The sequence below is a fragment of the Trachurus japonicus genome, chromosome 8 (genome assembly GCF_045865225.1).
Source record: "Trachurus japonicus isolate A0001 chromosome 8, Traja_1.0".
NCBI lineage: Eukaryota > Metazoa > Chordata > Actinopteri > Carangiformes > Carangidae > Trachurus > Trachurus japonicus.
Genome location: NC_140914.1, coordinates 13,899,313 through 13,925,667, shown reverse-complemented (window position 1 = coordinate 13,925,667; position 26,355 = coordinate 13,899,313). Strand labels below are relative to the sequence as shown.

At 42.9% G+C, this 26,355-nt stretch overlaps 1 protein-coding gene across 3 annotated transcripts in view; it reads right to left on the bottom strand.

Annotated features, from left to right (window-relative positions):
• Positions 1-293: 293 nt before the first annotated feature.
• Positions 294-26,355, bottom strand: part of kcnt2b (potassium sodium-activated channel subfamily T member 2b) — a 40,933-nt gene continuing 14,871 nt past the window's right edge. The window contains exons 7-30 of one of the 3 annotated variants that reach the window (XM_085784014.1): positions 26,049-26,123; positions 25,659-25,742; positions 25,232-25,326; positions 24,441-24,621; positions 20,662-20,826; positions 19,094-19,230; positions 18,459-18,522; positions 15,872-15,980; positions 11,300-11,408; positions 11,097-11,153; positions 9,848-10,000; positions 9,494-9,747; positions 7,473-7,797; positions 7,294-7,399; positions 6,416-6,588; positions 5,742-5,813; positions 5,409-5,543; positions 5,181-5,292; positions 4,334-4,435; positions 4,126-4,209; positions 3,904-4,032; positions 2,711-3,056; positions 1,962-2,046; positions 294-1,860 (exon numbers count right to left, since the gene is read on the bottom strand). In XM_085784014.1, the coding sequence (XP_085640140.1) occupies positions 1,743-1,860; positions 1,962-2,046; positions 2,711-3,056; positions 3,904-4,032; positions 4,126-4,209; positions 4,334-4,435; positions 5,181-5,292; positions 5,409-5,543; positions 5,742-5,813; positions 6,416-6,588; positions 7,294-7,399; positions 7,473-7,797; positions 9,494-9,747; positions 9,848-10,000; positions 11,097-11,153; positions 11,300-11,408; positions 15,872-15,980; positions 18,459-18,522; positions 19,094-19,230; positions 20,662-20,826; positions 24,441-24,621; positions 25,232-25,326; positions 25,659-25,742; positions 26,049-26,123 (3,270 nt within the window). In that variant the 3' untranslated portion in view covers positions 294-1,742. The remainder of the gene's footprint in view (positions 1,861-1,961; positions 2,047-2,710; positions 3,057-3,903; positions 4,033-4,125; positions 4,210-4,333; positions 4,436-5,180; positions 5,293-5,408; positions 5,544-5,741; positions 5,814-6,415; positions 6,589-7,293; positions 7,400-7,472; positions 7,798-9,493; positions 9,748-9,847; positions 10,001-11,096; positions 11,154-11,299; positions 11,409-15,871; positions 15,981-18,458; positions 18,523-19,093; positions 19,231-20,661; positions 20,827-24,440; positions 24,622-25,231; positions 25,327-25,658; positions 25,743-26,048; positions 26,124-26,355) is intronic. The other 2 variants (XM_085784015.1, XM_085784016.1) reach the window with 2 other exon arrangements.

Here is a 26,355-nt window from a genome sequence, read left to right as displayed (position 1 = left end):
TGATCTTGGGGAGAAGTAGGGGACAGCACAATAAATGAATTAGAGCCATTTAGTGAGAGTCACACCCAACTGTTGGAAGCCAAAATAACTCATGAATGTGAACTAGAGGCACTGGTTCAAACAATCAGCTGATTTGTTTGGAAAAGGAAATAACATGACTTTTTATAAAAGTAGTTTCACATGTGTCGATCTGTACATGAAGTTAATGGACCTCATGACTGAAGCTGTGTGAGGAGATCCTGCTTCAACGACAGCTGCACAAACTGACACTGAACCAGCAAATAAAGCAATGCCAAGCTATAATGACTGACTTTAATATGTACATATTTCCATCTGTTTTAATGGCACTGAAGCTACAGCAGTGGTGTTTCGGTGGGAGGTGTCTGCCTGTTGGCCCACTCCCACCGCAATGGCTGCACCGTTTTCTGTGTGAAACGGCACCTTCAGGACTTCTGACAAAAGATTTACAGAGGCTTTTGCAAAAATCCTTGGTAAACCAGTGGCATAAATGTCCACCCTAACAAGTGATTGATTCAATAATACTGAAACATAGTGAGATCTCATGTTTCTTTATGCAACTGAAAATCTATTACATAAATACTATATAAACAAGCAAAGTAGTCTCACTCGACTGGCACATTTTTCTCATTTTCTATTTCGAAAAACAAGATTTTTTTCATTGAAACCCAAATGATATGATATATTTCTACAGTAATTACTTGTTAAAGTGGATATTTATGACAGTGCACAATAAATACTGCAAATGTGTAACTTGTAAAGCCTATAATAGTTTGGCAGTGGGTCAACACCTCTCACAAAACGGTTAAATTATAAGCTTTACAAACGTTGTACTGTAATTATTGCAGGGCGATAATGTCATGATAGGTTTTTCTATTATTTTGTCACATTCCCTGTAGCTCTAACATGCATGTCAGCAAAAGCAAGCTGGTGATGGCTCATACCGACTGGCAGCAGCAGAGGGAAGGGGACTGTTTTAAGAAAAAATGCCCTGCATTTGACTATGTGTGCTCACTGTCTGATTTATGTCCATCAATGCTCTTTGGGTTCCTCCGCTGCTGGTGAGCGTAAAAACAAATCAAATGAGTGCAGTTGAGGGTGTAAGAGACAGTTAGAAAGTTCCCAAAAGGCTTCATGAAGATAAAATAAAAATTAAAAAAAAAAAGAAAACCTCACAGGGTGTCTGCACTGTAGCGTCACTTTCAGATACGTCAAACAACATTAAGTGTGACGAAACACGCCTACGACACAGAGAAGGACACAAAAAAATACACCCCCCGACTTTCGTTTGGCAGCAGACTCCTTTGGCCGTCCGGGTTGAATTGGCAGTGTCTCGCTTTTGTTCCAGTAGCACACGTACACACTCGTTCGCGCAGGTACACGCATACACGCCGCAACGCACATGATGCAGTAACATGCACATACACAGATATAAATACATACAGTTTTTTTTCATTAAATGCACTTCTGTGTCCGCAGCTCTCTGCTTTGAAAATAGGAAGGTGCATAAATAAAACATTCCCATCGTTATAGAAAAGGTCCATGCATGTCCGGCACCTCTGAGTTCAACTAGACTGAATGTGGAGAAAATGTGAGGGCCATGTGCCATCCGGCTGCTTCCCACTCCTTCTAACCAGGTCTTGATTTCTGTTCCTCCCTGTGTCTCCTCCTTTCTCTGGCAGTGGTTTGACAGTGTGACAGTATGGTAGTCTTTTTTGTGTCTCTCACAGATGAGTGCTGTCCTGCATATCGAACCTGTGGCTCTCCGAGAGCCCGGCGTTGCACTTCCTGTTGCTCCCCTGGTTAGGAACCAGAGAGAGGGGATCTGGTCTGATCAGGTACCTGCAGAGAAGGGGAAATGGTATCCTGTATCATTTTGCAGTTTTCACGCTGTGTGTTCATTTTTACAGCGCTACCAATTACTGTTGCCTTTGTGTACTCACACGACATCATGGAGCTCCAGTCTGGTATCTGGAGAGGGGTTGATAAGGATGTACGACAGTCTGTTCCCTTGGTCTGTCATCCCATCTGACACAGGAAGAGAAGAGGTGAGTGGGGCAGGAAATAAAATAGGCACAGGAAGGATATACAGCAGGCTGTGCTGCATCCGTACTACACACACACAGAATGGAGGCTACGTTACAGTGACTCACGAGACAGGAAGACAGATTCAGATAAAAATGGACACCGGCAGAATACATAGAGAGTAACAGACGGTAAATAAACAGTGGAGGAACAAGAACTCGAGTCCTTCACTTAGATGAAAGCACCAATACAACAATGTAGAAATACTCCATTACAAAGTTCCACACTTATTCTGCTGAAAAAGTCTGTTATATATAGCTATATATAGCATTATTAGATTATTAGTGCCAATAGACTAATGCGCACATAGCATTTTATTATTAAAATAGGTCCAGATGGAGCTTTAAGTAATTTATAGACAATAATAAAAAAAAAAGATGAACCTGCTGGGATGCACCTATTATTCAGTGCTTTACACTTCAAAGTCAGGTTCATCACCTTTTGGTGTTGTAGGACAGAATTTGCAGCATGTTTGCCTTGAATTTCAGGGCCACTGTACAAAAAGGTTGGGTACTGCTGGTCTAATTTTTGATGTATTTCATGAGCTCATAATTTGTGTAGTAAACCAGTAACAGCAGATGTGCACTGTGGAGTGACTCAGACTCACTGAATCCAGTCGGAGAAAGGCCCAAATGTTTCATCCTCGTTCGCACCAGAGCGTTGAGTTCCTGCCTCTCCGAGCGCCTGAACAAGGTCAGCCTCTGCTGGCTGATCCGCTCGGCCGCGCTGCCCGGACCCCCCTTGGCCCCGCTGGAGCTCCGACCCCCCTTCCTGCTCAGCCGCCGTGCCCACTGCATGCTCTTCCTCCTGAGCAGCGGGTGGTCCGAGGAGTGGGACGAGGTGGAGATGGGCTCCGAGGAGGTGGAGTTACGGTGCGCCCCGGTCCGGGACAGCAGGGGCTCTCTGGGTTCTCTGGTGTCCTCGTAGTCCTCCACCGTGATGGACACCTGGGACTGGATCGTGCAGACATAACCACGCATGTTCACATCCACAAACCTTTCATTTCCTCACAGTGTAATCAACCTGTTATCACACAGGTTTTATTAAATCAGTTCTCCCAGCCCTGCCTCTGATTTCTCACAATGAAGAGGAATTAATACTTTCTTATCATGGTAGAAATGAATGATGAACAAGATACACTCTGCTGCATATATTGCACAGTCCAACAGTCTTTAAGTATCTTATGTGCCACCGAAAGAAGCGTCATGCCAGAGGTTTTTTCTTAAAAGAAATTATTAGAAAATTCACTGCTGGAAAACTGACAACTCTGCACCATGCTTAATATACGTATACCATGACTTCTGCCTGACTTATGTGCATTTATTTATTTATTTTTCACTAATTCCGCAAAGACGTGACTGTGTCTTCATAGCAAAGCAATGGCAAAGCATGGACAAGTCATATTAGCATTATGTAGAATCTAAATGACCCTTACAGACATTTGGTTGTCAATGAGTGAAACAGAAACATTTTACTAACTGAGAGCAAGAGTGTGAATTTTTTTTTTGCAGCTGAGAAAATATAGAACCTAGAAGGTGTTTTTAATTGTGTTTAACAAAGGAAGCCATTTGTGTGTATAGTATCTCATACTCTATGAAATATCAGTCATCTTTTTTGTCCTTGTACTCTAACTCCTTTTTGTGGGTGTAATGAACATTATATCCTCTAGGGGTCTACTAGGGCTTCAAAGTTGAGATGCTCAGTCATCTCTGCAAGTCCACTGAATTCAATTGCTGAGTTTTTGGCCACAGATCTAAAAAAATAAATAAAAACAGAAATTGGATGACAGGAGCGGCTGACCTCGGAGACCGGAAGCTTGTGGGCCTCGGTCCGGTAGATGCCTATGGGTATGTCTCCAGTGGAGGAGCAGAGTTTCTGGTAGAGCCTGCCGTAGGTGCGGATCCACAAGTCATCCTCTGTGATTTTCATCTCGAAAAACAAACAAAAGCAATCATCAGCCTCAGAGGCACTCAACCGTCTGCAGCACAGACCAAAATTTGTGTTCAAGCTATAGCTACTCACTGCACAGAGGAAACCTGAGCCAGGCATGGAGTCCAACCCCAGCAGCAGCCTGGTGATGGAGATCATGTAGTCCTTCACAAATGACTGTAGGGACGGCACAGCAAAACAAGTCGGCAAGAATAGACCACATTTGGTGCTTGGGTAAACACTGCGGAGAAGTGTTTCTTTTTTTTTGTGTGTGTGTGTGTGTGTGTGTATGTGGAGATACCTGGTAGAGCAGAGTGTCCAACATGCTGACACTGAACACCTTCCCTGCAGCGAAGGGCAGGCGGAACATAAACACCAGGTTGGACCCCTTATCCCTTTCCTTCTGCAGAGCAATCACACACACACACACACCCATACAGTATACACACACACACGGATTACACTAGCCCCTGAAGAGATAAGATGATGTAACACAGATACAGTAGTAGAGACGATGATGTGTTGTGAGCTCAATCAATAATTCATTTTTTCATCTTAGAATTTACTTACAAAGCCAATGGATCGTGTTTTCCTCAGCATACACTGGGCAACTTTTCCTCTAACATCTTGACACTACATCTCTACATGTGTGTGTGTTTTTGTAATAGCTGTGATTGCACATGAAATGAGGAAAATGCTAAAAATCTAACAAAGGTCCCTCCTGCTGTGAGGAAACGCTGCCAGAAATTTAAAAACAGTCTCTTCACGATAATGCTAAAGTCAAGAGAGATTAAAATTCATTCTAAGCAGCGGTGTCAAGCAGAGACTAATTTACAGAATTGTTGATAAATGTTATTGATGCCCAGGGGGCGGGGGGTTCATTAGCCGCCACACAGTGAGCAACAGTTGTTTAAAAAAAGCCAAGTTTTCAAAGGGTAAAGAACAGAGAGGCTGTATCAGTCACCAGTGTACTGTAAAAACTTTACCACTGAGATAAAAGATTTCTGCAGCTTTATCAGTTTAATAGATGTTTCTCAATGCGATCTGAATGTTGAATGAATGGCTTTAAGAATGTAATACAGTTTCTCCTCATTGTTCTGTCATTGTAACCATAAAAAGTGGAGTTTCTGCGAGTGTGAAGCTTTTACCTTTTCTAATCTGGACAGCGCCAGAGAGTAATGGTCTTTGACTTTGAACTGCATGAAGCGCATGTTGGCTGGGTGTGTGAGCTCCGTGATGATGCTGAGAGCCGGGAACAGTCTGAGAGGAAGAGGACGCACACAGGTAATGAGTTACAAAATCAAAAAAAAACACTACTACACTATGAGTCAGCGTGTGTGTGTGTGTGAGAGAGAGCAAGTTGTGGCCAAACAGACCTGAAGAGAGTCTGGACATTGACAATAGTCTTTGCATCGGCCATGTAGTCCTCCTCTGCGATCATGGAGCTCTCCTTGTCCACCACCACCATGGTGTCGGCGAACGTCACCCCACAGCGAAGCAAACTGTCCAGACTGAAGAGAGAGAGAGCCAGAGACAAGAAAGAATAGGATCAAGCTGGAGGGCGGGAAGGAGAAACTAAAGAGCATCTACTGTATGTCATTTTAGAGGTGAAGATGCAATAGAGATGACAGAGACACTGTAGTAGAAGACGATGAAGAAGAGGAAGATGAATAATAGAAATGGCCCGTGGCTTTGGTGGTTTGTCTTACTTGTCGATGGAGCCCACTGTGTAGAAAACCATGGGGAACCAACAGATCGCCTCCAGGAAGTCCGCTTCAGGTCTGAACCAATCAAAACACAAATAGACTTCAGATTCCCACCAGTGGAGAATGCATACACACACACCATGATGAAGAGCTACACACACACACAAGAGAGAGAGAGAGAGAGACAAGCCAACCCTCATCCCCTTCCTCACACAGCCTGAGAAATACAACACAACCAAACTGCCTTCAGAGAAAGCTGAAAATAACAGCACTACACTGGAGTGACTCAGCATTTTATTGCTTTTTTATTGGATTCCACTCTCATTTGGACTGACTTGTGTGGCTTGTGTACCAGCTTACAAAAAAAAAGAAAATAAAGAAAAAGGAAAAAGGAAACGATAAAAGGTGGGTCTTTTGAAAGTTTTGAGCGTGTTGTCCTGAAAGTATTCAACATTTCACAAATCTTTTTTACTGTGACCTCAAATAGCAGAGTTTTTCTCCTGCACTGGCTATTTCAGGACTAACCTGTTGTACCTTTTGTGTTTGCAGCTGCCGTGCTCGCAGCAACAATTTTGCCCACGCTGCTTGCCGCCTTTCTGTTCACAGTCAGCTGGGGTTCACAATCAGGGCCACCACATCTCCCCAAACAACCTAAATGTGTACAGTAGGCTACTTACACGCTCTCCAGCAGCAGCACAATGGGGTTGAGCTCCTTCCTGGGCCGGTAGTAGGCCCGGAGAGGCACGATGAAGTTGTAGAGACCGTTCCCCGCGCTCTCTGCGGACACGATGATCAGTTTGTTTTTGAAGCCATAGGAGCGGGCGTCCTCGAAAGGGATGTGGTGACAAGGCTAAGAGAGACAGACAGCAGAGGATGATGATGATGATGATGATGTGTAATTTGTGAATTAAAGATGGTTTTCAATATGTGGAAGAGAAATCAGAGCTGCATGAAACAATCTAATTCGGACAACCACTGACTCTGCTTCATTTATTGGACGACCAGCTCAAATTATACTCTGTTTGTACTGTTTGTTTAGATTTACTATTTATTTCTTCATTATTTTCTTTATTTATTTACTTTTGGGGTGGGAATTCTGTTCTTGGTGTTTTTGTATGTCCTTGTTTTGTTCTGAAAAAAGCTAAATAAACATGTTGTGTTGGATTTTTAAAGAGGAGATCTTTGCTCTAGCTCGATTCATTGATGGAGCTTGGAAATCGAGACAGGAAGGATTATATCCCACATAAAATCATGGTAGCCTGTCTGTTTGTTTCTGATTTATTGTGCTCTGTTTGTTTTTTTCAATTTTTTTAATTCTGCCTTCTTTTCCTTTAAGACGACACACTATAGCCACTCTTGAATGTATGTATTTAAATGTTTAGTGTCTTATAAGCCCATGTGGGCTGGGCACAAAAAAACAAAAAACGACACAATTAATGACACTTAAATCAATCAATCAATCAATCAATCAATCAATCAATCAATCAATCAATAATAAACTTTAAAAGTTTTTTTTAAAAAGAAAAGAAGATGGTTTTTAATTTGAATCCAATACCTTGTCCATACGCAGGCAGCAAAAAGGCATCTTCTCTTGGAGGAGGTGGCACAGCGCCGGAGAGCTGCCGATGTACGGCGAGTTGAGTGGATACCCCTTCACCCACCTGCGGCGCAAACCCACAGTTAGCTCTACGTCAGTTCACACGTCAACATACAAACAGCGTCCTCTCTGCTTACTCGCACTGTCGGCCCCACCAGTGGGCGCTCTCGTCCCTGTCGCTGTCCTCCTTGCCCTCCTCTCCCCCCTCGTCCTCCGACTGGTCTCCCAGCAGGTCAAAGGTCGTTGTGCCGACCCCGTCCACCAGCTCCAGGACGGGGGCGATGCTGTGCCGTCGCTCCTCGGCTGAGTCTCCCATGGCGGGCAGGGCCAAGGTGTTGGCACCTCCCATCTCCGTCCTGGAGCTGCTCCTGCTTCCTCTCCCACTCCCCAGACCCGCGCTCCCCGGGTCCTGGCCTTCTGGGCTGCTGTCGCTGGAGTCCTGCAGGTCGATGGCCACCGTGCCTGAAAGAAAGACACACACTCATCCAGTGGTGGACAGTAATGGAGTAAATTTACTTGAGTACTGTACTTAAAGCAGAAGTAAGTGATATATTTGTGTTAATATAAGTCTTAAATAGTTATATCTTCCGACAGCAATCACTTACATAGAGTGTTTGGACCGAAACACGGGTCTGTCAGTCACTCTGCTCTGCTCTGAGTCGAGGAGAAAACATTTATCGTATCCTACAGTTTTTATCCAATGAGGAGAGAGAACGGCATGAAGGGCTGTGTGTGCAGCCAAGGGACGCCGTGAATGTGGCGACGTAGGGACGAGGACTGTTATGGTGCGTTCAAGGCAACTCGTAACTCCTGTTTTTCCGACCTGTGAAGTTGTATCAGTTCGATCTGGTACGAGTTCACAGGTCAGAAGTTACGAGTGGCCGTTATAGTGACTTTCACAGGTAAAACAGGTCGGAAAAACATGAGTGGGTTGCCTGAAACGCTACAAAGTCGTAAGTTGTGACTTGAAGCTGTAATTTACGATTTCAAAAGCCTGCCTGGAACGCAGCATTAGCGAAAACGACCGGATCGCTTACTTCTGCTTTAAGTACATATCCAGAGGATTTGTACTTTACTTGAGTATTAGATTTCTTTGGTACTTATTTGTCTTACTTGAATACATTTCCAAGACAAATATTTTTACTTTTACTTGAGTTAATTTCTAGGAAGGATGAAAAGTACTCGTTACATTCAGGTCTGCTCTTTTTTTTTTCTAAAATCCTATTGGACACAAGCTGTGTTTGTCAAAGAAGGCAGCACACCAGTGCAGGTGGTTTCAAAGAGTTAATTCTCACAAACAAGAGTTAAAAGGTCCTTAAATTAATTTAGAAAAAAATTATAGTAATTCATTGATGTGAAAAATAAGAAATTTACTCTTACTTTTTTTTTTTAAGTATATTTTTTGGGCAGGAAACGGGGAGGCAGAGAGAGGGGGAATGACACGCAGTAAATGGCACCCGACGTGGGACTCGAACCAGGGCCGACTGCAGCGAGGACTGTGCCTCTATACATGGGGCGCCCGCTCTAACCACTACGCCACGCGACGCCCCACTCTTACTTTTACTTAAAGTAAATTTAAAAGCATGTACTTTTGGATACTTAAGTACCTTTAAAAGCAAGTACTTTTTTACTCTTACTCAAGTAACATGTCGACTGAGCTACTTTTACTTGTAACGGAGTCAATTTTGACCAGTAGTATTTGTACTCTTACTCAAGTACTGGAGTCGAGTACTCTGTCCATCTCTGCACTCATCAAAGTTCAAACTCACATTTCTGCACAGAAAAAACACACCGGGTGCTGAGAGCTTTGAAAAGCAGTGAGAGAACAGACACTTTCATTGTTATCCAGCAGGTGGTGTGTTTGTAAAACCACCACATGTGACATTTCAGTTTGGCAGGCGCGGTGGTCAACTTGGCAGTTGCTCTTATCAAGGTGACTTATAATCAGATACACGATAATTCCTCTGTAAAGCCATGAATATTTTTAGTCACCTGGATGGATTATTATGAATGTGAGAACAGCATATTTCTGGCACCTGCTGCGTAGGACAGTTTAATGAGAGGTTTCCATGTTTGACAAACACAGAAAATGGCAGAAAGAAGGTCAGTGTGTAAATGTTATACAGTATTTGTGCCCGTGCCCATCTGACTGACTGACCCATGCTGGCGATGATGCTGTGGACCGGCAGGCGAGTGAGCCCGTGGTAGATGGTTTGGTGCACTCCCCTGGCGTTTCCTCCCGTGCCGCCCCATGACGGCTCTCTCTGGCCTCTGACGAACGCTGAGTTCTCCTCTTTGGAGATGTTGATGTAAAAGCAAATGTCCGAGCCCCCCATGATGTGGCAGGGCCCGGGGTTCAGCAGGATGTTGGTGTTGTCCAGCCTGCGCACTCCGATCAAACACACTCCATACCTGTGACCAGCAGAGGAGATAGAAGATCGGCTCAGAGAGACACGCAGGTTGGTGTGTGGCGTGTGTGTTCTCCTTAACTCAGCTTCATATCATGACTTACTTTTTGTGAGCGTGGAAGGAGGCGAAGGTGAAACTCTTGCCCTGGTATTCCCCAAAGAATTTACTCTCCTCCAGGCGGATGTGATGCACCTCATTGGCCGAGCAGCGGCGGTAGGTGCGATGCCACTGGTCCGCCGAGCATGCGCCACCCTCCCTGAGACATAAAGAGGATGAGGATTGATTGGCTAATATGTGGCCATTGACATTTGACAAAACACACAACTCAAGGTTTCAGAAGTAACATCTGAGAGCTGTTGATCAATACTTCAATCAGTACACAGATGCAGGCAAGGACACCCCAGCTTGCGCGAACAGATGCACGCCGCATTCATACGGTTAAGTAGACAACAGCTCTCTCCGGGGGATAAGTCTTTAGACGTGGAGGCTAAAGGAGGTGACAACAGGAAACAAGGTTGTGGGGGCAGTGTGAGTGTGGGTGGCCCGGCGACAAAGACTGCATTATATAAACAAGTGTTAGAGCGAATTTGCACTTTTGCAGGAGCTAAGCGCAAAGGCAGGGGAGGACGACAGATCCATAGCCACGTAGCGTTGTCACAGCCAATAAACCAAATGACACCAGGTCCAGATATAGCAGCGTACATATGAAACACCCTGCATTTAAATGTTGAACTTATTAGCCAGTGACTCTAAAGTCTTTCATTTAGTATAATTTGCACACATCTTAAGAGATTCACAAATACCAAAAAGCTGTTCTACTCTATTGAGATCTAATTTAAATAGGTGTTTAATAAGAGGTAATTTCTGCTATAATGTTGAAACGGGGTAACTGGCCGTGGTTATATGGCCACGAAGAAACTGAAACTGAACTGAAACTTGTAAATGCCCCGGCAAATAAAACAGGGTCTGACTCACATTGAATCTTTAGCCTCTCTGGCACGGATCTGTGTAAAGCTTCACAAACATGACATGCTGTCGGCAGTTTACCAATGTCACATGCCCTCATTTTTATGCAGTCCGTGTATTTTTTGAAAATATAATTTCAAACAAGTTGCGTTGGTCGTTTGAGCTTTGCCATTTTCATCAGCATAAATGAATCTTCAAACCGCATTTCCAAAATAACAAGCTTCTTTTTTTTTTTTTTTTAATTTTGACAATAAATGCTGCACACACAGTCACTGAGGCCAGCATGCAAACTGTGGCAGCTGACAGGGGGGTTTTAGGGGAGTGTACATTGAGCATAAATGTGGCACAGAAGTCCTGAGTGTGAATACAGATGAGATGCTTCCTACCTGTTGAGGGCTTGAAAGGCTCCTACACGTTGCTTGAAGGCCTCTTGGGGTGCCGTTCTGAAAAAAGACCCCCCCCCAAAAAAAGGAGAGTGATGGAAAAGGAAAGAAATGAAAAGATGCAGTCTGTTGTGTTCACTATATCAACTGTATATTTCAACTGTTGGATATAAAGAGAATGAGAAAGGGAGGGGGAGAACACTCACTGTCCTCTAGAGGAGTGGATCAATAGAGTGATGAGTGTGGAGGTACCCGGGCACACACAGTTTAAAGCCAGCATGGCGTATTTAAACTCCTCTTCACATACAACGTGATCTGCAGACACAGGAAACAGAGAAGAGGGTCACAGGGAGCGAGGTCACGCACGCCTCCGCAAAACACAAAGAGTCACATGCGCCATAAAAGTTTCAACTATGAACCCGGACAACAGTGAAGTGAATACAAATAAAATATATTGTTGGAAAAGCTGCTGCTGGCCTTGGTTCAGTGTGTGTGTCTGTTTGTGTGTGTGTGTGACAAGGGAAGCTGGCCTAATTAACATAAATGGGTCAGGGCGTAAGATTAATCAAGTCCCTCAAAAGGTCAATTAACCAAGGACACACATACGCAAACCAACACCCACACACACACACACAGTTACTCCCAGGGGTATTTGCCAGTTGTTGAGTTGAGAGTAAACAGAATTTCTTTGGCAGCGCTCGAGGTAGAGCTGCAATTCTACTTTGATTTTGTCATTCACGTTGGAAAAAGTCCAAGGTGAGGTGTACAAATAAGCTTTTTTCAAATCCAGTCATCAGAGCAAAACTCAAAGATATTCATAAAAAATGAAAAGGAGCACATTAAGCAGTTGGTGGCAGCTCTAATTGCCGTATTTGTTTTGGCTCAAACAAACACTAATCATCAGGGGTATTATTGGTTGATTACTTTTCTGCTAACTGAGCATCGCTTCATTTGGTATGTGTTTCATCAGAGGCTCAAATCACTGAAAAACAACAATCTGAAAAACTCAACAGCAACAGGGTCTTTGCATGATCAATATCCGGGTTAAGCAGAATAATCTATAATATAGACTGTCTGGAAATACAGTAGGGAAAATAAATATTTCATCCCCTGCTGATTTTGTCCATAGTTTTTATGGTAAGTTTATTTTAACAGAGAGAGACAGAATATCAAAAAAAGAAATCCAGAAATAATCATATAAAGGTTATAAATTACATGTACATTTGATCAAGTGAAATAAGGGCAAAAGGGGATCAAATTCTTATTTTCCCCAAGAAGGAAAAACCTTGCTTGAAAATCAATAACACACTTTCTGTTGGTTTTGTGGTTGTGGATGTGCTTTAGGGTGTTCTGCTGCTCCAATAAGAGGTTATGGATGTCCTATAGAAGTTATGTGTGTCCTTTAGGGGGTTGTAGATGACGCCCTTCAAGAGGCTGTAGTGTTGCAATGACAAAGTTGCAAAAGGTTTTTTTTTTTTTAGAAGTTTTCAGGAGTCAAGATCTTGAGTCTCTTTTAAATCCCTTTAGGAGATTTGGGAGGTCGGCCTTCCTGGTTAAACACCTGGGAGGTTTCGTGGCTATAATGTGTTACACAGCAAAGATGTTCTGGAGGCTGGTGGTGGAGCATCACATGACTGACAGACAGCTTTTTTTTTCCATCTGTATGTTCCATCTGTTTCATGCCGCTAAACGTCTAAATGTCACTTGATGTTTATCTAACATGACTGAGTTAAACAGACAGCCGTGTCAAAAAAAATCCTCTATCATCCTCCTGCCCCACCCCCACTAATGTTGACACATCCCCCCGTTTCCTCCTGTGTAGGATCAATTTTGTGTCGCCGCTGTGCTTCGCCTCATAGTTGTCAGAGGTGAGGGGAACACCTAGCAACAGGCCAGCGATTCACCGTCAGCCTTATTGAGCCACCTTTCACTCTTTCACATGATCGAACAACTGACGTAGCAGCTAGCAGCTAAACAGATGACAGTCTCTCATTCACCTGTTGCTGCACAGCCACCGGGCCTTTGAGGGGAAAAAAGAAAACAAAATCTATAGAGTGATTAATGTTTGCACTAAGCCAATCAGTGAATCAGACCAAGGGAGAATCTATTTCCCCTGCTGTTGTAATTCTTGATTGCATTATCTTAAGTGATGAGCACACAGGCAAATTAGGGCCCGAGCTGGGTCCTAAAAGGACAATATGTGCTCTGCATTAGGAAATAATCGGTGACAAACGCCAGAGCCTGACATGCATTATCAAACTTAATCAGCTGCAAGTCTGAGTAACATGAGACCGGCTGAATGTAAATGCAGTTTTGAATTGATTAATGATTTATACAGGTCTGTTAGTGCTGAAGCCGCACAGGTGAGAGAAAGTACCAATGTTCTTTCAGCTCAGAACAGTACATCATAATGCAGCACACACACATACCTTTTCTCTCTCTCTCTCTCTCTCTAACACACACACACACACACACACACACACACACACACACACACGCACAGACTAGCCCCATGCTGTTTAGCCTGTGAATTTCCTTCAAAGCCCAAGCTTTAACAGAGCGATGGGCATCTGAAGCTCGCAGAGGAAAAGACAAAAACATTGAAGTTGCATCTATGCAGCAACGGCATTCATTATTGTCACACACATTCCACCCTCTCTGTCTGTCTCCAACACACACACACACACACACACACACACACACACACACTCCCAAACAAAGCAGATACCCAGTAGCCACAGACCAAATTCAGTCTTTTTTCCCCAAAATATCCTATTTCCATTGTCTTTCTTGTATCTCTCTCCACCACTGTGATCCCTCTGCTTCCTGTCTTCTTCTCTGCTTTACCCTCCACCATCAGTCCTCCATCTTGCCCTCAATCCTCCAGGTGCCTGGACCCAGACCAGGAGAGAAACCAATTACCGACCTCGGCACACTGTGTGCACAAATACTCCACCTTTTTGTTGCCCAGGCTTAGAAGATATGGGTTTTTGGACCTGTCTATTTGAGTTGTTTTCTACCACGGACTTATATTAAATGCGTAGTCCCGACTGTGTGCGTTACAATCTGCAAATGTGGCCGTTTGCACCCACTGCACAGTTAAATCGAGACCTGAACGCAGGCCCACCGGCTGGGCTAATTAAATCAGTAGACCCTTATTGTTTTTATTAGTGAGCTGCTATCAATGCCATGTGGTCGCAATGAGCCCAGCTTAGGAGAGCGAAGGGAAATTGTTGTTCAAAACATAAACTGGGGAGTTAATCAATCCACACTCTGTACCCAGTTCTGTTTGGTTACTCGAATGCCTCAGGGTTTCCTGCTCTGCTGCAGCGTCTTACCCACAGATTTTTTTTTTCTCCTAATGAACGCTGAGTTGTTATAACGCTATTCCTGCGAATCAAATTAAATCTTGTATCTCTTGCTCATTAATGCCTCCCACACTCACACTTAGCGAGAGTATTCCAAGTGCTGTCAAAACGTGGCATCTGCACTTACAGTAATGCCCCGTGTGACTGAGTGCAGGGTGATTTGCTCTCGACTTGCATTTAGAGAGACATTGAAGTCGGTTGATTGTGAACTTTGCTTTGTTTTTGAGTTTCGTTAAACTTCAACTGGGAATTTCTCTGATTCGGCGCTCAAAGGCTGTTGCATCAGTGAAGCTGTGCAGCTGTTGAGTACTTCAGGAAAAAGAAATATCCACATCTCCCAGCGTGTTACACGAGCATCTAACCTTTCATATCACACACATGCTCCAGTTGTCTGACTCCAAGCAAGAGCATGAGCTTCAACCCTGCAGGGCTAACTGATAATCATATAAGACAGAAAGCATTATGAGGGATGACCATGAATTTATCTCTTGGCCTAATAATTCTTGCTGCCCTGATAACAAAGGCCTCAGCCCGGCAGCCAGTGGCAGAGAGGTGTTTAAACAGCAAGGCAGAGGCTAGAGAGGAGTGCCTTTAGGGTATAGCTTTACTGCCAGGTTCACGCAGCAGCAGAACTCATCAGAAGAAGGGGGATTTTCTTTGCCAAGGTAGCAAAGTCAAACGTTAATCATTGATTGAGACAGCTGGGATGAGGGCGGCAAGCTAGAATTGAGTTTGACATTCTCCAGGGCTGTAGGCAGAGGGATGTGTGTGAGAAAGAGAGAGAGAGAGAGAAAGAGGAGAGAAGAGTGAGAGTTTTTATTTCCTCTTCTTTCAGTAGCAGATGATTGACTGCCGTCTTTCTGTTGAAAAGGAGAAGAAGGGAAGCTCTCCAAAAGGCAATGTAAGAACTCGCAGAAACCCTCGGAAGGCTTACAGCCAAGCCGCAGCCAATCTGTCCGGCACTTCTTCAGGGGCGGGAGGCCAACGCGGCCCGCTGCTGCTGCTGCTGCTGCTGCTCAGGAGGCGCTTTTCTTACAAACTCAGGTGAAAGAAATGGCACACGGGAGAGCTGATGACACACAATGGAAACAAAGTGCAGACAGGACAGCTCAGTTTCCCCCCTGTGTCGACGCAACTCAGCCCTGCAGTCTCAATATAAAAATGTTTGTCTAATCACCCGTCATGACAAGTGACAACACAATTCCAGTCACAAGCTGAGCAAAAGCATCCGTCAGACTGGGCTCCGAAGACGGGTTATTTTTAGTACATATAGGTGTCACCCCATTATTTCCTGCATCCTGATGTGATCAAACAGAAAGTAGTGGCATCCTGACGTCGCATGAAAACCTTTACTTGACACCTAAAGTCACTGCCAGTGGTGTCTTCCACTTCATGCTGACTGCTGCTCACCTGCAAATTTGACGTGGAACTTGTTCTCTGGCTTGAGGATCTGCACGTAGAGGGGGCAGTTGGGAGCAAAGTCTTTCACTGCCCAGGCTCGGAGGATGGTCTGGTGATCCTGAGAGAAAATAAGAGAGGGATTTGAGATGAGTTTGAGGTGAAAACAAGAGCGAGAGAAAGAGAGAGATATATTGAGGGAGGGAGAGGTGAAAAGGACTAGAGATAGAAACTCATCATTAGCAGCATCAGATTGTGGTTTTACTCTCTAACAATCCTCTTAAAGCGCTGACGGCACAGAGCAATTGGATGGTCCACTGCAATTCAGACTAATGCAATTCAAAGAAAGAGTCAAGGCTGCACTGAACAGGTGACAGAGTAAAACTGGAGCTGAAAATTCATTTGGATGAAGGCTCATGTTGGCATGCCAAACATGTTCACATTGGCACTGCTGCTAACACACTGATAATTAGCTGTGTTTACTATGTTTGCCATTTTAATTGAGTGGGTTAGCAATGCTAACATTCGCCATAGAAATGTTTGTAATGTAACATAAAGGGCTGATGGCAGCATTAAAGGGTTTGTGGGGGTTTGTTCATAAACAGATTAAAAATCTGAACCCATTTAATACCTGTTGCACCTTTTCACAGTCAAATCAAGGATTCGTCTTCTTGTGACCGTGAATGTGTGAACAGACTTATAAAATATTTGTTTGATGTTTATATCTGGACTAAAGTGTCAGTGCTCCTGAAACTGACCACCACCTTTGGTTCAGTACACCGGCATCACATATCATACACAGAAGCACTTTGAAGTCAGCTCTAAGTGCTTTGGTGTTTCTTGTGCAGGAATTTTCAGTTCCCCACAATATCTGTTTGTAATGTCTCTTAAATGTCAAGCCTGAGTTTCTTTGATTCCCGGTTTAATTTGTTTTTACTATGCAATTAACCCGTTTAATCCCAAATTTTTCCCTGCAAAATAAGTGCATACATTTCACTCCTTGGACCTCCCTAACACATAATATGTATGTTTTTTTTCATATCATGTTGGTTTTATTAGTGAAAATTTAGGTTTTATACTCGGCAACAATTGTTGCCGGTGGGAAACTGCATAGTCTAAATTTTCACAAACTCTATAATTTGACCTATTTACACATATAAAAAATAAAAAATGACACTAACATGTGAAACATATTTTAACAAGGCATGTACAAATGTGCATCCTAGAGGAACTTCTGCTTGTTTACCTTGACCAAGGACTACACCTGGACCCTGTCCTATAGGCTACTTTTAGGCGGATATGTGTGGACTCCACAATAGGGCTCCATGTAAAACATGCACACTGTGGGTGAAACAAGGCTCCACAACTTGTACTCAAACCAGATTGGTTTGCCCCTGATTACCTGACTGCTGCCATGCTTGCCATACTACTATTATTACCACTTCTACTACTACAACAACTACTACTACTAATAGTATAATAAAAGCCATATGTGAGCAGAATCCCATGAAAAGTCAGCAACTCATCCATGCTCCAATCAAGTGCCTTCCCTTGGTTTGCATTGAATAGACATTTGACATCTCAACAGTGAGCTCCCTCAGAGAAGGATACATCAGCAGAACAAATCAACAGGGTCTGGGTGTAGTTTTTATAGCCTACTGCAGTTGGACCGTCACAAAATCTGGTATATTGGATGTGGCTGGTCACCGTGTCACCACACACACACACACACACACACACACATCACTTTGGGGTCTTTTTAGGTCTAGAAGATCCAAGATCAATGATATTTTTAAGATGTGTAGAAAAAAACACAAGATCAATAGAATAAACAGCTAAAACCTTTGACATCTAGTATAACGCTATGTGACTATGTGTTATGCTAGCGGCAACAATTGTTGCCGTGCTTACATCTACTCTCCTTATGATCAAAATATGCATGCAGGCATACAATTCTCATTACATATCAGTAGTAGACCCTTTAAAGAATATATGTACAAAAAATGTCAGTTATATCTGTTAATTAAAGTATTTTATTTACTTCCTCATGTACACATTTGAGGCAGACATCTCCCCCAAGAGGTGCAAGCAGGAAGTAAAGAGGCCTGGTCATGTGACCTTTTGCACTATTTACATGAAATTGATACAATTTAGAGTAAACAGCATATTATTTCATTTTAAAACTTGCATTAGGTGCCCAAAGCTAAAACAGTAGTTTTAGAGCTTCCAGAAGTTAAAAGAAATGACCGGCAACAATTGTTGCCGGTGGGATTAAACGGGTTAATATTTTAGTGGAAAGCCGTTAGAGAAAATAAAGCAACAAGCCAGTCAGCCGGTGCAGTGATCTAAATCCACTTGTATCAAATCCTGTTTTAATGAATTTTAATGAAGTGATGTTCTGAAATAAAGCAGTTCACTCCAGAAAAATACAACCACAGGATTTTTTCTGTTGATTTTGTGTGTGTGTGTGTGTGTGTGCTTTTTTTATTATTATTTTTTAAAGAAAAACAGAATTGGTCCAGGCAAGAAGACATAATATACGGATTGTTTTTCAGTGTGAGGAGTCATGACGATACAGCAAAGCAGCGGGGAAACGTACAGCAGCTATGCGGTCCACTTCAAACCGGTTACTGAGGATAAAGCAGGCCTCAGCATCGTCCATCCTGCAGGCAGTTAGTAGAGCATGTGGCCACGGGAGTGAGAAAGACAGACAAATAAAGAAAGAGAGAGAGAATCAGGGAGGTGATGAGAAGAAGAGAGGACATAGGAAGGAGGGTGTTGTCATGTTATTGTGGGAGAGGACAAAAGATAAAAAAGCAGGACAATAGAACAACACACGAACCAATGTGTCTTTCAAGCCTACGCCATTTACGGATGAGATGGTAGGAGGCGCGGAGACAGAGAGATTAAACAAACAGGCTTTCGCTGCTTTTCTTTCCGTGCGCCAAAGCCAGTCTAAGGTGCTGTATTAGCAGCAGCCTGGGGGTAAACAGTAAGCAATACATAATTGCAGCTGTTACTTCAAGAATGTAGGTGATTTGGGAATTAATTATGAGCTCCAGCATCTATGTGTGCAGCTTTTCAAGGCTTATTTTTTGCGACAGAGATTTCTCTAATGGATTTGTAGACACAGACAGACAAATTGTATACACAGGGTTAAATCAGACTGACATCTTAATGCTTAACATTTATGGTTATTGTTGTTGTTGTTGTTGTTGGTTCACAGGGACTCACTTGGCCCTCATCAGGTCCTGATCCTTGAGTGCAGACCCCTGAAGGTAAATGACTCTCTGAGCCCACAGAGGGACATGAAGGACCCTCCTGACCTGGACATCCATCTCTGCCGGGCACAGGATCACCACATAGTAGTCCTACACACACACACAGACACACACATACAAACAATTTGTATAAAGGCCAAGGAAGGTTTGGGCAAGGACTTTTTCATAATGGTAGACTAAGCTTATCCCTTTCCACGACATGGTTTAATCAAGCAAAAAAAAGGTTCATTCTTGACCCTTTAGTCAATTTACTCTCTCTGTTCCCAATTGGTTACACAGATAAAGTTCTCCAACATAAAAAGCATGACCATCATAACCAAAGTTACTAAAGCTCTGGAAAAAAATAAGAGACCACTTTCACAAATGTTTCTTAAAAGCATATCTACATGTTTTCTTTTCTTTTTTAAATACCAACACAAACACAACTCATTCTACTTAATGAGACACTGATGAGGTCATCACCTGAAGCGCATCTGGTTTTATAGGAAGATTATAAAAACCACTGCTGGGATTAAACATTGACATTATCCCACAAAAACTGATTTATAAACTCTTCCTGAGTTAAAATATTCTTGCTGTGTTGTTTAGGAATAAATATGAACATGTTTTCTTTGCATTATTATTATTATTCAAGGTCTGAAAAGACTTGATTTTTTTTTGTTATTTAGACTAGTTTAGTCATTTTCAGCCAATAAAAGCTCTAAATGACAATATTTTTATTTCAATTTTGGGAGAAATGTTGTCAGTAGTTGATAGAATAAAACACATTTTTTAAAATTTAATTTTACTCAAACACATACCTATAAATAGTAAAACCAGAGAAACTGATCATTTTGAGAGTGGTCTCTTAATTTTTTCCAGAGCTGTATATAGGACTCAGGACATGTAATGACATATGAATAGTCTCCATGGCATCTCCATCTGCTGATGAGGACCATGAGATGCAGCTTAAACCTAGTAAATGGACTCCAAGTGAGCATAATCTGCCAGTTTTATGAATAGACTAGATAATTATGGAGAAACATGAAATGACACTGGTGTGTATCTGACTGATTTCAACCAGAAAAGCTCTAAGATGAAACATGGGCTGTACACTTCTCTACTACTTCTGACCATAGTACAGCCTAAACCAACTAAATATTAAAGTAAGAAAACTAAATCTAGTTTAGCTCGCAAGTTCTCAGAGTTCACTCTCACAAAATGCCTCCTGGTGTCATACTCTTCTCTGACTTATAGCCACAGACATACCCTACTGTAAATCCCACTACTCGAACCAATCAAAGTGATCCCACACTTTTATTGAACGAGGACACACACACAGCCTCAAGCAAATACGCTCATCTGCTCCTACATGAATAAGAGAGCAGTTTGATCTGTGCTCATGCTGTATTAATCCTCGGCCTTAACCTCAGCTGTCTGTGCTCCTGGAGAGGATTACAGACAAGACACGTATACACCAAGACCCCATCACCATCACCGCCAACCCCCTCTTGTCCTACTTAAAAAACATTTGGAAGAGACCTGTAAGCGTGGATGAGCAAAGAACTCATTGAGGAAGTCCATGAGGAGGTCGATCTTGAGACAGCTGACGCACAGCACCACGTGCTTCTCCGTCTGTGCCCGGTAGCGGCTGTAGTTCCCCCCGGACTTCTGCCGCTCCATCCACAGAAAGGCCAGCTGCTCGAACTGCATCCATCACATTCAACAGACGGAAATTGGATTAAATCAGCTGAAATGCAGGGAGGGGCCAGGTGGTGTATTGGAAAAAAAAAAAAAAAAAAAAAGACACAACAATGCCTTCGTACTGTACAGTGTTTCCGTTTGATTAGGGCGAGTGTTTTGATGGAATTAAGATAAGTGGAGGTTTGGTTCAGGATGTGGGACACGGCAGAGATTAGCAGGGGAAGGGTTGATTTGAATGTGCTGGGGAGGAACAGGTGGACAGATGGATGGAACAAAAGTGTTTTTAAATTTCACAGATGAAGAGATGCAAGACAGAATATCATCCTAAAGTTTCCCACTGAAAAAATACACCAATAATTTTCACTGAATATATTACCTTAGATATTAACATAAATTTGCATAACAGTTGTTACATGTACTGCTGCAGACTCTACAGTTAAAATATCCCTTTCCAACCACTACAGGTAAGTAGATGGCGAGATAAAGAGCAAAATACACAAGCTTAAGATAACGTACCACAGTTAACCGCTATAATTGCATAGTGTTTTTGTCGAGAGGGAAAATCTGTTTTTTACCTCACTATTACTCTCTGGAATTTAACCTGGAAAAAGGTGAGTGAATTAAAAGCTGTAAATTATGAGCCCCTGCCACAAAACTTCAGTTAGTGGCACAGGGTTTTTACTGTTCACTCTCTGAATACCCAGCATGCACCCCTCTCTCCTCATTAACATGGTAATTTGCAATTTTTCACTCTTTTACTTTGGTCTAGCCAGAACCATAATGAAGAAACTTTATCTCACCATAAGTAGGAAAATTAAAGTAACACAATAATCCTTTTTTTTTCACCAAAGTGGTGCCAAGACTTGCACTGGTCATAACACAACACATAACATGAAGTTGTTGATGAACAGATGCTGACTTATGTAACAATTAAACCTCTGTTTTAGTGTTCATAGATTTGTTTTACGTTAAGTATCCTGATTTCCCACCAAACTGGTGAAACAGAATTAAAAACAAGAAATCACCTAAATGGTTGGCTTTCATCTTTTCATCTCATTTTCAAATCAATATCCTTTTACTGTAAGGTTCAAAATGACACAAAATGACTTCAGGAAAGGCATTTCCTGACTGTCGCGCTCTAATGTGTTGTTTTCAGTTACAGGAAAAACCGATCGAGACAGCAATAAGAAAAAGACAGTAGCTGAATCCTGATGCGCTCTGTGGCTCTCCTGGTGGAGGCAGGACACAGAGTCAGACAGGCAAACACACTCACAGGGAGGGTGGAGGTTGGGGTTGGGGCTAAGGGGGAGGGGGCTGGGCTAGTTTCTAAATGTCAAGGGGTATTTATGGATGAAAGATGGGGAGAGAGAGCGGGGAGGATGACATGGTGTCCATGTTGGTGATGCACAGATCGCCATTTCTGTCATGAGTCAGCTTGTGCAAGTTAAATAAAAGTATCTTCATGCTTAGTAAATGGCTTTTGTTGGTGTGGAGGTTTGGGCTCAAACCGTCACATTCAATATCTGGTTGATCAGGTTCTTTGTGTGATGCCTCCCTACAGCAATTAAAAAAGACAAGCTATCAAAGTTGTGTTGTCGCCACAAAGAAATCCAATTTACAGCAAGACAAGACTGGCAGTAAACCAAATCACCTGTGAGTACTTCATGAATAGTGTGTGTGTGTGTGTGTGTGTGTGTGTGTGTGTGTGTGTGTGTGTGTGTGTGTGTGTTAGAGTCCCTCGCCTATAACCGCAGGTACAGCTGATACACAGGAGGAAATTCCTTCTGTTTCAACTGTCACATCTACAGGTAGATACACCAGGGATTTAAAAAAAGGGACATCCATTAGAACAGAGAGGGAAAGACATGTTTGTCAAGGTGTTTTCAGAAGTCTCTGCACATATGTGTGTAAAAACGGTACTTGTTGTTCTCCGTCACGAGCTTCCCTCCGAGGAACTGTTAAATGACAGGAGTGGGATTCGGGGAATTGAGCGAGTAAGGAAGACACTGTCGCTGGTCTCTGAATAAAAATAGTTTGGTAAATCTACGTAGGATGCAATGAGTCATCACATAATTGTGCAAAGGGGGGAAATATTAGAGTTATTAACTTGACTGCAATGGGCTCATCATGGAAAACAAATTGGATTTTGTGTCTCCCAAAGACACGGCCGTTGAGTGGTGTTCAGGGATCCTCCATCGCCAAACCAATTTTGTTTTTTTGGGGTCAAATCTCCCTGTTAAGGCTTTCTCTTATGTAGTGGTGCCATATTTGTTGTGGTGCCTGAAGCATGATAGATATGCTTCTCAAATACACTAGGGTCTGGTGTGACGCAGGTTTTGTCATCGGTTGTGTACACAAGGCTCTAGTGCAGATGTTGGGAAACGAGTGCTGGGAAACAGACATCATTGAAGAGAAGCTGCTGCCCTCACCTCTATGATTCACCTGTATCAGAAATACCTAACATTTCTATTTGATTCATAGTGTTACTGGTCTGGAGACGACATTTTCAAGGTCTTGGTCTTGTCTCGGAATTGACTACATTTTTGTCTCAGTCGAGTTGGACGCTGATGTTTCTCTCTGTCACTCGTTCTCCTTGGTTTATGTAATGTCATTCAATAACTTTAAGATAATTAAAATTGTTCTACAAAAGTATCTGCTTGTGTAACCATCTGGAAAGCTTGGTTGCAACAGTGTTAAAAGTGGGAGACAGCAGCGGGTTCTGTGCTGTGCTATTCTGTTCAATCTAAACTTTGTTTCAATTAAATATGGTATAGATTTTATATAAAATTATCTTTTCTTTTCAGCTGAGGAATAATGTAAATATCAAGCCACATGATGACTACTGGAACTGAACCAGTATTGGTCTTCAAAATGGTCTCACATTGGTTTGTCTTGGTCTTGACCATCTCAAAGTCTGGGTCTTGGTATACTCTGGTCTTGGCCTTGACTCGGTCTTGGGTTAGGTGGCGGCGTACGCATCCGCAAGTAGGTATAAACAGTAGTCGAGTTGTAAAAAAAATTCAGGGGGGATGGTCAACTTCGATAACAAAACAAAACACTGAAAATAAGACTTCTTAATCCTCTCAAATCAAATCAAGCCAAGTGTATTTGAATTTTTTTATTTGTGCCCTCAGATTTTATTATTTCTTTTATTCAACGTGCGTAGGCCTACTCTCGAATGATGAAATAATGAGGGCTGTCAATCTATTAAAATATTGAATCCCGATTAATCTCATGAATGTCATAGTTAACTCACAATTAATCGCAAATTAATCGCACATTTTTATCTATTATAGCCTAAATATCCCTTGAATTATCATTTTAATACTTTTGTCAACATGGAAAAGTGGATAGGCTTGATTTGTGCAAATGTTTTTTAATGAAATCAACTATCAATAGATTTTTTAAAAATTGCCGTGTTAAAATTGATTTGACAGCCTATAATTACAAGTTATATGTCCAACATTTAATGTAAAAATGGGAGGGATGGAGAGGGGGGATGGCATTTTTTCAGGGGGGATGATTTTGATCGTTTTTATTTCAGGGGGGATGCCATCCCCCCTCATCCCCCCTCAACTCGACTACTGGGTATAAACCTTGCTGCCATTGTTTCTTACCTGGATGGGGAGCACAATGAGTGCCACAAAGATCATGATGACCACCAGGAGCTGGGAGGGCCAGATCTGAGGGGTGACGTCTCCGAAACCCACCGTGGAGAAGGTGACCACGCAGAAGTAGAGCGAGTCAAACAGGGTCAGGTTGTTTCCCGCTCTTTCGAGGTGTTGGATTCCGCAGATGCTGTAAGGTATTCGGGCAGGAAGGGTGGGAAAGACGAGGGAGAGAAAGGAAAAGAACCACTGAGAAATAGACTCCACATGTTGGAAAAAGTGTGAGAGCGCCTTGTGGGAGCAATTACACACAGAGATCTGCCTTTCACGCCTGTGCAAACGTGTGTGACTTTGGTACGTGCGATGGTGGATGCATGCCCGAGCGCCTTGGTGGGACACGGTTTAGCCTGTTTGTATATCTAAGTGTGCAAGCGCAAGCTGTGCGTATTATCGTGATCTTTAAGGGATAGATGAGTCAACAGGCAAATGTCAACCCTGAGACGGTCAGAGAGCTTAATTCACGCTGTGTGTAGGATCTTCAGGATTAGCTCGGGCTTTCGCACCAGATATACCACAAGCTGACACATCCTCCGCTGCACCGAAGCAATCGCCAGTTGTCATTTCAGAGCACTATCTCACTCTCACAGGTACCAATTACCTTTCTGCTGTCTTTCTTTTCCCATTCTCCTATTTCTTCCTTTTTTTCCTGCATGGATCAGGCTATTGCTTCCCCTTTCCCCTCTTCCCTCTCCCTGCTCCCTCCCTTCTCAGCTCAGTGTCAGCAGCGAGGATATACCCACCACGTAAACATGAGACAGACCAGCGTGCTGATGAGTATCACCACCTGGTTAAACATGGCTGAGTGCGTCCGCTGGATTGCCCTGTGGAGATCATTCTGCAAACAGACAGACAAAGAGAAACGAGAGAATGTGCAGAAATCACAACAACCCAAGTGCTGCATTCAGGATAAAATGTGAATGAGCGTTTTTTTTAAAATGCACTGAAAATGAGATGAACGTGACCAAGCGATGGAATATAAAGAGCTAGAGAGCAAAATGTAGTTAACATGATGGAACAGATGTGTGGAAAAGCTTGATTACCAAAGTTGCTGTTTGAATATTTATCGACTGATTTACTTTTGAGTGTTTAAGATAAATCTGTTGAGCTGAAATGGGGCAACAGCTTACCAACAAAACAACATAACACAGATGTCAGTGCTTCACTCACTATCATGTTCTCCAAAGCGTGTTTGGCCAGCCAGCAGTTGAGGAATACGGGGATGAAGAGGTTTCTAAAGGAAGGCAGGATCACCTGTGAAAGGGAGGAAGCTTCTGTCAGCTGGTCTGTCTCATCACTTGTATTTATTTTCATTATTTATTTTTTATACACTGTAGATACTGTCACTCAGAAACAAAACAGAAATGTGTGAGCATGTGTCTGTATTACTGTGGCGGGTGTTAAATGTGTGAAGTGCACCTCCAGGAAGGGGGTGGGGGTGGGAATGTGGTGTTTGACAGCCAAAAGAAAAAAAAAAAAAAAAGAGAGAAAACACAGAAATGTGAGCCTGAGAGACTCCCTGTGCTGTCGGTGCTCGGTAACGCGTATCCTTCCACTCACAGTGATCATGAAGGGAACGGCGCTGATCATCTCCAGAATGAAGGGGACACGTAATACCTGCTCCCAAACGTTGCCCTGGAAACATAAACCACAGACAGGGGTCAGGGAACTCTATTGTCATGGCGACCTTAGGGGGATTACCACATAACAGCTCGCCCCGGTTGCAGAAACAAGACGGAAGGAGGAATTGATCAGCGTTTTGCGCCATAGAATAGATCGAGGTGGATGCATGAAGCTTATATAACTCCCTTGTGCCCTTTGAGAGAAGAGGCAGCATTTCTCAGTTTCCACTAAGCTTTGCCATTCA